Source organism: Danio aesculapii, chromosome 3 (genome assembly GCF_903798145.1).
Source record: "Danio aesculapii chromosome 3, fDanAes4.1, whole genome shotgun sequence".
NCBI lineage: Eukaryota > Metazoa > Chordata > Actinopteri > Cypriniformes > Danionidae > Danio > Danio aesculapii.
The window spans coordinates 29,346,137-29,358,636 of record NC_079437.1 but is presented as its reverse complement, the minus strand read 5'-3'; the positions used below and the strand labels follow the sequence as shown (position 1 = coordinate 29,358,636).

At 34.7% G+C, this 12,500-nt stretch overlaps 1 protein-coding gene across 1 annotated transcript in view; it reads left to right on the top strand.

Annotated features, from left to right (window-relative positions):
* zgc:195001 (uncharacterized protein LOC567531 homolog) overlaps positions 1-9,634 on the top strand; it is a 15,767-nt gene extending 6,133 nt beyond the window's left edge. The window contains exons 2-5 of the mRNA XM_056453589.1: positions 5,169-5,204; positions 7,200-7,262; positions 7,363-7,502; positions 8,936-9,634. Coding sequence (XP_056309564.1) covers positions 5,169-5,204; positions 7,200-7,262; positions 7,363-7,502; positions 8,936-9,346 — 650 coding nt within the window. The 3' untranslated portion in view covers positions 9,347-9,634. The remainder of the gene's footprint in view (positions 1-5,168; positions 5,205-7,199; positions 7,263-7,362; positions 7,503-8,935) is intronic.
* The last annotated feature ends 2,866 nt before the right edge of the window (positions 9,635-12,500 follow it).

Below are 12,500 nucleotides of genomic sequence, written 5' to 3'. Positions count from 1 at the left end.
TTTTATTAAACAAACAAAACAGCCTCATGTTATTTATGTGATTGTATAATGGCAAGTCATTTCTGTCTCTACATGGTTGAGAGGGGTCTGGCTGCAGACTTTTTTAATAGGCTCACCTAACCCCACCCCTAACCCTACCCCTCACAGCTTGTATCATAAACGCTGCATCCAGATACTACTGGAATGGTTGAGCGTTTACATTTCTCTGTATTTCCCACACAGTAAAATTCTGCTTGGATGTGTACACTCACACAAGTTGCGTTGGAAAATGTCACAACAACCAGATGGAAATCAGAAAAAATTATTTGTGGAACCTGGTAAAAGTGTAAATTCCAGTTTAGGTGCAGTGCAGTGTTCTACATCCAATGTGTAACCTGCATCATGTGACAATACTGCAATGCGCAATCATAGTAAGAAAAAGGACAAAAACAGTCTGGGACTAAATGAAGGACATAAAAATGACAAAAACAGGCAACAAATTGCTAAAATTAAAATAAAAATGCATTCTGATGATTTTGATAAACTACAATAATCCTAAAATAGCACTGTAACTCCCAGCAAAAACAGAAGTTTTTATAGGTATCTATGTCTTCTTATTTGGACATTGAAAGTTTAATTGCTCTTTAAAAATGTACTTGAGAAACACTTTCTTGTAATTTAAGCCTTTAAACGTCACTTTAAGTTGTATAGAAGTGTCTTGAAAAATATCTAGTCAAATATTTTTTACTGTCATCATGACAAAGATAAAATAAATCAGTTATTAGAAATTAGTTATTAAAACTATTGTTTAGAAATGTGTTTAAAAAAATCTTCAACTATTCCAGTATATGTTTTATGTAGAGGATGCCCTTCCAGCCACAACCAAGTACTGGGAAACACCCATACACATTCATTCACACACACACTCATACACTATGGCCTATTTACCTATAGCGCATGTGTTTGGACTGTGGAGAAAACCGGAGCACCCGGAGGAAACCCTTATGAACACGGGGAGAACATGCAAACTCCACACAGAAATGCCAACTGGCCCAGCTGGGACTCGAACCAGCGACCTCCTTGCTGTGAGACGCTGCCCATGATGATTAATATAATAATCATTGCTGATTAAAGACTTCTAGGCCATTAGTCGTTAACAGTTGATATGGTAAAACATGTGAGTAAATAAGTCTTTGTGGACAATCTAATGTTGTACATAGTGGTTTTCACCCACAGCTCATCCATGTTCTCTTGTTAACAGTATTTCTCTGTGGTCTTTGTCACAAAACACCAGGGATAAATCTCCCACCAGTTAGAAAAGCCTGACTAAAAGAAACCAACTGCATGACTTCAGATTGTGTGATGAAACTCATCATCCAATGTTTTTTTTGATCTTTCTGACTTGTTTTATTTTGGAGATACAGTATATAGGATATAGTATAACACAGTATGCTGTCTGTTAAATTGGACGCCTTCCTCTCGTTCTTCCCGACTCTCTCCATACCAGCCCCTATAAGGGAGAGGCTGAACCAGCCCATGACTGATGGAGTGACCTGTCAGCAGCAGTTGCTAATCTCTAGCCCTGATCCCTTTACCACCTCTGTTCCCTTCGTTCCTCTGCCATCCATTCCTCTGGATGTGCAAAGCAAGTGATGGAATGTACAGTATATGTGTACCCGGATTATATCTAAGGTTTCACTTCATGTGCTTGACATTAAGAAAGATTCATGACAGAGCTGCCATTTTTCAAGAACCTGGATTTGTATAGCCTGTATCTCATAATTTCTTGATGGCATAAAATAATCTGGAGTAAAGCCCACTCCTCCTTAACACTAATGGTTGATTCTAGAGGCTTCAGTCTCTGAAATGCTGATAGTTCATTTACATTTATGTTTTACATTTAGCCAGTAGATGGATTTGTCCACAGTGACTTACAATTGAGAAGGAATTCAGCGATTCAACAAGCGTAGGCAATACAATCTTATACAATGGAACTGTTCGTGCTTTAGAGAATTTAGTTCAAGAGTAAGGAGAGGGAAGGGGTATTTTGTGAGAGAATGTGTTTCTACAGGTGGTTTGTCAAGCTCACTCACTGGTGTGAAGCACACTTCATAATTGACTAATAATGATTTTGGGAAATACATCATCAATATTCATCATGTTCTTATTATGCTTATGTTGAATTGTGGATTTTTCTAATATGTTTGCTTTTAGTTTGTAATTTGATCCTATGAAAATGTGGGAATTTTGATGTCAAGGCACCAGACTCCAAATTTATATAAGAACCTGATGATAATAACCAGGATAGACTAGTTTGGCTTCACTACAGTTAAGATTAAGGTCTCTCTCTCTCTCTCTCTCTCTCTCTCTCTCTCTCTCTCTCTCTCTCTCTCTCTCTCTCTCTCTCTCTCTCTTATTTATATATATATATATATATATATATATATATATATATATATATATATATATATATATATATATAAATAAATATAAAATCAAGGAAGGAATTGGTCTGTTGTTGTCAATTCAAACTAAATCAGGCCAAAACAACAGGGGCTTTAGCACCCATGTGTGTACTCTAGCACATCACTACAAGTGATGCTATGATTTGTAAATTGAGCAATGCAGTAGGGCTGGGCGATATGACAAAAATATCATATTATGATATAAGACATCTTATATCTTGATATCAACATTTATTACATGGCTGTCTGGAATATTCTATTCTGATTGGTCAGTAGTGACATTCCAAGCAAGTTATGTTATCCCAAGATAACAACCGCTAAATAACACAGGCTGCGGAAAAGCCTGTCTGGCTTTATTCTGTGATTAAAAATGTCATGTGTGTACTTTATCCCTGACATATCAGGACATAGTGTCATTTTTTTAAATTTAACTAATTAATAGTTTAAATATTAACTACATGCTGAGAACTCTCATGCTGAGAAGTGTATACTTTAAATTATCTCATTCATAGTTGAACACATTTCTCACTTGATTTAGAGCACGTTTCATTACAAATGTAGGAATATAAAATAATCATTATATAATAATATATCAAATAAATATTATAAATAAAAATATATATTGCTAAATCAAATGCAAAATGTAAACATTGCGGCTACTACTGCATGTAATATTGCACTCATTAAATGAAACACCACATTATAAACAATAGAGCATAACATAAAAATCATATTTACAGGTCTAGAATGTGGTGTTCCAAAACATACAGAAAGCTAATGTTAGTGTCATTTATCTGCCATTTTCCCCCACTGTATTCTTTTCTCAGCTTTGATGATATGAATTAGCCTTACTTTTTGCTTATTCATAGTATTTGCACTTTTCATCTCATAACTTAAATTGTTATGTTTAAGCTCTGCTATGACAAAAAAAAACACAGTTCCATCATAGCATTCACTAGTTGATGTTGTTTTTGTTGAATACCACACTTAATGTCATTATGGGCTGGCTTACATCACTTTCTAGTTTCTAGCAAATGCAACCAGGAAAATGGCCTGATAGGAAAATGTAGTTCTGGTGAATTGATCCTATACATTTCAAAAGCCCTTAAAGTTTGTTTTGAATGCAAAATTGTTCAAAGGCAGAATTAGAGACTGTTCAAACACCTGCATTGTTTTTATCAACATCACATATTTGTATTCACCCAAACACTGCTCTCAGCAGTCTAGATGACGTCAAAATCCTTCACTAATATTATTCTGCTGCTGACATATACCAGCTTAACAGTTAACTGAATGTCCTAGGAATACCATCAAAATAAAATGACTAACAGCTCCTAAAGGAACCATTCTGTGCAATTGAAAGGTTCCATGGAAAGGTGGAGACAATCGATGCCAGTAAAGAATGTAACGCATGTGTCTTTGATAAAGGCAGCCCAGAGATGTACAACAAATCAAATAAACGGCCCATGGAGAGTTAAATGCTGATAAAAGATCATACTGATGACGATGATGAAGGTGATACTGAACAATCTGTTCTCGGTTATTGTCAGCAAGTTCACAAACGGCGGTGGAGGTCTTGAACAGGTGGACACAAACGCCCGTCCTGCTTGCACTGGAACACAGCTGACACAATCACTTAGCAGAGCACACTGTCACGAAACCCTGCCACCTCTGACTCCTCCCACTGGCCAAGCCATGCAGCCAATCAAAACAAAGCCTAAAATACAAACCATTAATATCATAATCTCAGGATTTTTTCGATTTCTCAGGATTTCTCTTAGAAAAGAGATTTATTTTAATAATTCCCTTTCAAAATAAGATTAAAACATATCTAATATTGTTAGATTAACTAAAAATAAATATTAATTGAAAAAAGGATTTACATAAGGTGTTAACTTTTAACTTTCAGCTTATATTAATGCAGTTAAACAAAAAACACTTGGATTTTGTCCAAACATTTTAACATATAATGTATTTTTACAGTAAAACTGCATTAAAAATACATTGAATGAAAAATATTAAGCGATGTCAAACAATACATCACTTATATGGAAAATAAGATATTAAATAAAATGTTTTCATTGTAACCTCAAGTATTAAACACTCAAGTCTAGTTGATTATTTTATTGTTACAATGACCTTTTCCCCCTTTGCCTCCAATTAACACTTAAACCGACTAACATTTTGCCCTTAATGCCACTAAGCCTCATTATAACCTAAGGGAGCAACTAACACTAATGTCCGCAGTTTAAAAAGGCAGGCGAAAAATGCTCTGATGCCAAAGGACCTTGCGTCGTTTTCTCAGAAGGTGCTTGTAAAAGTCAACAGCAGAGAGAAATGTGTTAAACCCAGAGCTGCACATAAACATGCCAACGCCACTAACACCATGGAAATGAAGAGCAGCAGAAACAAAAAATATATTCTTAGAAACTGCTGTCAGAGCCTATGATGTGTGTCCCTGATGAATGTAAGTTTAGGCCTAGCATGCTTCGTAGATGTAACCTAAACCTTGACAGGCATGGGTAAACTATATGATTCAGGGCTAACAACAGTGGGGGTAGATGAGTGGCATACCACAGGGTGATACATTGCACACCAAAGGTAAGGAAGAGGGATCAAAAAAGCAATGTAAGGAAATGGAAGACTCTAGAATGCTTGTGTAGCGTCAGGGTAATTGCTAAACTACATCTGATGTTAACCAATGTATTTTATTTACTCCTACAGGAAGAAAAGGGACAAAAACAGAAGCAAAATCTGCAGGTATTTGAGCTAATTCTTTTTAACTGTCAACCACAGCGCCCTCTATTGCTTCGATAAATTTAGTACAAACTGCACCTGCAAAATTATTCCCAGGCTAAAAGTGTTTCTGCTTGGCAAAGTAGCATTAGCCTTTCCGCTGGTGGTGATACTTCAGCATTTTGTATATTATGAATATGCAATGTATTATGGAAGGCCATTAGGGCCAAAAGTTTCAAATTAAACATTAAATCTGATCGTGTCAGCATGCTTTACATGTGTTCTGTAGAACATAGATTTGCATTGTTTGATCATGCTGAGGCAGCCATTTTGATAGTTTCTTAAGTATGTTTATACATGCAGTTTAGCTATTTTAAGGAAGCAATTTAGAATGTGTTTCTTTAGTACAGACACATAGATTCACAACTTGACTCTTTTAAGGAGGCCATTTCTTTTAATCATTTTTTCAGTCCACATAGTTTCGCAGATTGACTTGTTTTTTCCAACAAGTTTCTTTAGTATTCATAGATTCACACAGTTTGACCATGTTGAGATGGCCATTTTGTATGTTTATTGAGGGACATGAGATGAGGGACACTAAATTTACAGTTTGACCAGTGTGACTGTGTTATGGTCGCCATTTTGTATCATGTTTTTTAGTATGTGTACATTTTTCACTTGACCATGTTGAGGCAGCCATGTTTAACTGTATTTCTTTATTACATGTAGTTTTGCACACTCTGTGCTACAGTGCCAATTTTGAATGATCCTTCAGCGCAGCTTTTGACTGTGTTGAGGTGCCAAAAATATATTAGTATGCATATTTTTAAAGTTGTTTTAGTGTATGTCGTTTTTACAGTTTGACCATTCTAAGGTGGCCATTTTGGTTTATATATTTGTTTAGTATCCATAGATTTACAGTTTGATTGTACTAGCACTTTTACAACATTTTTATTTCGTACATGTAGATGTGTACAGTTTGATCGTGTTTACGAGCATGGCTATTTTTTATGTATTTCTTTAGTTTGTGTAAATTTTAACTGTGTTTAAAACAGCATTTTTGAAAAAAAAAATGTAGTGTGTTTAGACATCTACAGTTTGATCTTGTTTTGTTGAGTTTATTTTTGTGAAAGGCGATAAAGCATCTGATTTTGCATGTTTGTTTATATTCAAATTAATATGACATAAAAATTTCAAATAAGGTCTCAAATACAGCAATTTCATTGGATGCTGCATGACACTTGACATTGTCAAACTGTGTGAGATGGCACAATTTTTTTGTGCCTTTCCTTTAAAAATGTTTGGCCTTATTGGTCTTTCATATATTTTCATATTTTTTATGTGACATATTCCTTTGTATTAAAGGGACAGTTTGCCCAAAAATGAGTCTTTACTAAATATAAATCTACTCACACTCAAGTGGTTCCAAATCTTTATGAACTTCCTTTTTCTGTTGAATACAAAAGAAGATAATTTGAAATATGTTAGAAAACTGTAACCCTTGACTATTCTTCTAAATATAAAACTTGTCTTAATTTTGAGTGATAATTAACTTTTTAAAATGTTTTTACTATATCTTTACTTTTGTCATAATTATATACCTTATATTTTCATTTGATTTCATTAATTTTTTATAATTAACATAATCATGTTACTATTTCTATCGCCAATCATCAAATCACTGCAGGTGTCATGATGGTTACCTTTCATTTAACCAAGCTAAGTGCTTTTTTAAACCATCATCATTAACTTTGGGAGTTGAGAGGGTTCACCATTCTTATAATAGAGAAGATCTGGACACAGCTTAAAATAGCATGTAAATCTATCAACATTGTTTGCATGTGTGATCATTACAATGACCTCCTCATCTTAATAGTGCTAATCGGTGAAGATCAGACTACAATGGAAATCAGATTAGGCCTGGGTCTCAATCAGACAGCTGCCATTTAAACTGGATTATGCAATCACTGAATACAATATAATCAACTCTTGCTCTTTTTCTTTTGCCTTCCATCACAGCAAAAGCACCACCATATGAACCTAACATCCCTGAGCCCAACACTAGAGCTGAGCTGATAAAATGTATGTCAACATTTCCTTTCAGTATATTTCTACATATTCTATATAGTTCTGTATGACAGGTTTATTTGTTAATCCTCTAAAATGTGACTCTCTCCTGTAGACTGGATGAACATCTCTCTTGATGACAGAACTGCTCAGAAAATGTTGTGGCTCTCAGAAGGTGGAACCAAAGTGTCGCGCATGTCAGAGGAAGTGTGTCCTGTTCTGGACAGGCCAGAGAGATACGAACATTCACCACAGGTACACACTTCATTCTCTGTCTCTGTGATTGGATAATAATATAAATCCATATTTATTTAACACAAGCTCCATAATTATAAAAAAACTAGATCCAACTTGTGTCATTCTTTCCTTTCATTTCCTCACATCATTCAAAACCCTTCACACTTTTATTCATCTTCACAATGCAAATGTATATCGAGTCTATGAAATCTTGAGATTGACTTGGTATTTATGTTAAATATGTTTTTTATTAATTTGTTTCATGATAATTTTAGATATTTATATCATGAACCAAAAAAATCAAAGTAGGCACACCACAGCTCCAATAATGAACATAAGTATTCTCACCACATGAGACGTTCTTCCTCAGACCACTGATATAAAACATTTCACTTGCTTAAACTTACAAACTCAAGTTCACCAGCTGTCTTGAAAATGTGAGTTAACTCAAAATCTCAACATCTAAAGTTAAAACAAAGAATCTCTCTAAGTTGAGTTGACTCACATTTTCAACAAAGCTGGTGAACTTGAGTTTGTAAGTTTAACCAAGTGAAACATTTTACAGTGTACTAGACATATGCCAATATACCGTGTATCATAAAAAAAAACGTTTAATCAATTAATCACAACAAGTAAATTGGATACTGGAGCCTAATGAGCCTACTTTATTTATTTATTTTTTTGTGGTGGTTGACTTTCAGCCTACTGGATGTGCATCCTTGAACTGTTTATTTGCTTTTCATGACATAAGAATAAATGTACAAATATGTTAACAGCTACATGTACAAAATACAAAAATACACAACATTTTGTTTGTCATAAGGATTTCATGTTATAATTATAATTAACTAAAGTTATATCGATTCATATTACCGGAACAAATATTTAGATGATACTGCTCACAAGACAAGTCTGAATAATTCCTCCATCCATATATCATCCTGATAAAGTTCTCAAAATCACCTCAAGTTCCCCAGAATGAAGTCAGTTTTAAAGGAACAATGAAAAGTTGGTATTTTCTAGGCTGATATGGCAAGAAACTATACCCTCATTTTGTGTTTATATCAACGAACTTTGCTAACAGGCACAATGATATTACACAATACTTGAAAATCATTGGTAGTTGTTACCAAGCTAGGGTTCTGCATAATATCTTTGGCCATGGTATGCCAGCAACAAAAATAAAATTTAACTCTTTGGTAATTTTGAGTGAGATGCTAATGGTCTGATCAAAATTCAAAGATCTATGCTAAACTAAGCTAAATGCACTCCCATCAGACCCAGAAATCGGCTGAATGGATTCACAAATTGTAAAAGTCAACTGTTTAACACTTAGGGAGTTGCTATTTTCCAAAAAGTTGAGCATTTCTTTAACAAGACATGATGGTGAATAAATGATGACAGAATGTAAAAATGAGTAAATAATGGCTGATGTTTTCCCTTTTCTCCAGGTGCTTTGTAAGGAGGGCGTTCTGGGCAGTCGTGGGTACTGGGAAGTGGATTGCGAGGGCTGGGTGGTGATCGGTGTAGCTTGTGAAAATGCAGGCCGGAAGGCTAAGGATGGCCCATGTGGTCTGGGAGAGAATGACCTGTCGTGGGGTGTGGGCTGGGCCGGGTCCTGCTACCATGTCTGGCACAACGGAGTGAACGTAGAAATCCAGGCTCCACTCAGCCCAGTCATCGGCGTCTACGCCGACCAGCCAGCAGGCATCATCAAGTTCTTTCTAGTGCAAGAGGGAGAGAACGGCTCCAAGGAGGTCCGACTGGTTCATCAGTTTACAACCAGCATCAATGACAGGCTCATGCCTGGTTTCTGGGTGGGCAGAAACTCCTACTGCCAGATCCGAAAGAAAGATCAGTAGAGGGTGAACATTAGGGATGGGCGATATCTTAACGTATGCGATTTATAAATAAAAAATTCTTCCCACTCAAGTAATGATAATACCTGTAACAAAACATAAAACCTTTTTAAAATATCTGTTAAATAACTGTTTCCATATATTGTGATTCACAGGTGTTTTCTGTTTATTCAGTTATGAAAAACATTACAGGACCTTGATCTCTGCTCTGTCGACTTTTAATATTAAAAATTCAACAATGCAGTTTAACAAAGTCGATTTCATTAATATTTTAGTAATTTGAAAATCTATTGTATAATAACATATATTGAAATAAATCTGTAAAATAACAGACAAAGCATCAACATCAACCTAGAAAATTCATCACTGTAAACTATTAAAATGTTATTAAAAGTGACTTTTTCAAACTTTTCAACATCAAAAGTTGTTAAACTTAAGATTAAGCTCCCATTATGCAATTCAACTGTATAGATAAATGAATAGAAAAACACTAAAATCACAAAATATTGCCACAACTGTTAATTTACAAATATATTTAGTGTACAATCTGCCTCTACACTTTGAAATGTGTTTGGTCAAGAGTTTACAATGCGACAAAACCAAATTAAATCAGCCTCTGCAAAGAAAAAACGTATTCAAAATGCAAGTGCAAAGAGATTTAATAACATACTTTTATCATATCATCATCAACATTATTGTATTTTATAGAGTGATAAAGGTTACGTGTATTTGCCTTACATTATAAATACACTTGTGCTCACAACAAAAAAAATAAATAAATAATGAACACAAAACAGCACTCAATACAGGACTTTTTTTTTGTCAGTTAATAAATTTGAATTATCGTCATTACAGAAAATATTGTAATCTAGTTTTAAGTCCATATCGCCCATCCCTAGTGAACATATGAAGAAAAAGGGTCTTGGAAGGAAACAGGGTAAGGGAAGGTTGGCTGTGTGACTTTAAGAAACAGTCATTGGTAGTGAGTAGAAAGCAAAATACAGCAACAAAATATCCGTATTGAAACTATTGAGACTTTCATTCTAAACCTGATTCTGCCTTTGTTACAAATCTCTGAGGTGGATTCAATTATGTGCATACCCAAAATATATTACTTCAGTATTTTAACCAGTAATTTATGTGGTATAGCATTAACCTTTATACTAAAGATTTTGAATAGTAAGTGTATTCATTTTATATTCCATGTGATGACAAATGCAGTTACTCAAGTGAATATTTATCTTTGTGCTTTAATAAACTAGTTTAAAATAAGACTCATTTGTGTCATAAATCAGTTGTGTCTATTTTTAAAGTATCAACTTGCTGGAGAGAAAAAAACAACACACACAAACACACTAAACTGTTCCAGAGGGCAATAATTATGTTATGTCATACTTATTCATTCATTCATTTTTCTTTGGATTAATCTCTTTATTCATCAAGGGTCGCCACAGTGGAATGAACCACCAACCTATCCAGCATATGTTTTACACAGGGGATGCCCTTCCAGCTGTAACTCACTACTGGGAAACACTCATACACTCTCACACACATTCACTACGGTCAAATTAGATTATTCAATTCACCTTTAGCGCATGTCTTTGGACTGTGGGGGAAACCGAAGCACCCAGAGGAAACCCACGTGAACACAGGAACAACATGCAAACTCCACACAGAAATGCCAACTGATCTAGCTGGGACTCGAATCAGCAACCTTCTTGCTGTGAGGAGACAGTGCTAACCACTGAGCCACTGTGTCACCTCCCGTCATACTGATATAGTCATCATAATTATAAAATGCTGAAATCATGATACTAAGTCATGATTAAGGGTCATTATAAAAAGTGCAATAGAAATAAAGATGACGACTTGACAAAAAATATTTTTTAATAAAACATTTTTTATTTCTAGAAAGTGTCACATTTTTTCTAAATATACTTATGACAATATAATTTTGTCCTAATTTTGACTTCTTTTTTTAATAATAAAAAGTGTATATACAAGTTTTTTTAAGCTATTTTTATTTATTTTATTAGGATATTTATTTTAATTCTATTATTCAAATTATTGAATTATTATTATTAGAACAAAGTCAACAAAATGTATTTTTCTTACAAAAAACTGCCAAAGTTTATATATCTATTCATTAATCAAATACTATATGAAAAATATTAGAAGTGTTTGCTTTTTAACTACCAGTGAAGGGTTTGGGTGGTCTCATCAGCCAAAAGAGAATGTGAATGAGTTCAAATGAATCACTTTTGTCCCTGAATTATAGGTCTCTTTGGAAAGTGTTAACTAAATAAAATATTAGGGATAGTTGGAACTCACAATACACACACAAAAAATACATTAAAGTTCAACAGCGCCATCTGCTGGTCACAGTATGCGCTTTCCTCAAAGAGTTGTTTTGTTTAGCCTGCTCGCGCCATAGATATATACACTAGATATCGCATTCAGACGCTGAGAATGCGTCAATACCGCTACGTTTGTACAGCGCTCCCAGGACAAATGTCATTCAACCGCACTATTCAAGCCAATGTGAAAATACTGGACTTTAGTGCTGTGTACGGGTGTAGAAATGAGCTAATAAAGAAAAAATGCACAAAGGCAAAACATTTCAGACGTGAGATTTCGTTTTTTACGTTTTTGTATGTTACAAACTTTTGTGCTAAACAAGTAACATTATTGATGTTATAGAGAATAGTCTCTTACTGCATAGACCATAAGGCAAAGCACCACCAACTTGCACTAAATGCTAGGCTAATGCTAGTTTTGTTGAATAAAATCAGTAAACAATGTAAATGAAATATGATAACAAGACGCTGCGGTGCCAGACACTTGTATTATTGTCGGCTACAAGTAACGGCTAGTTTTTTAAGTAACATAAGGGTGCCTGATAATAACAGTGCCTTCATCTCAATATGCATACTGTCCACCCTAATTTATTAAATATTACAAATGTTATATACCATTTAGATCAGAAAGATGAATATCCACATTAATACGCAGGGATATCGATGGTTCACACGAGTCGTTCATAACATTGATTCATTAACAAACGAATCGCTCCCTCCATCCGAATTAGAAGTGAAAGCAGGAGAGTGGGTGCATTTCTGGACATGGATTAGATCAAGTTTAACAGGGAGGGAGGATA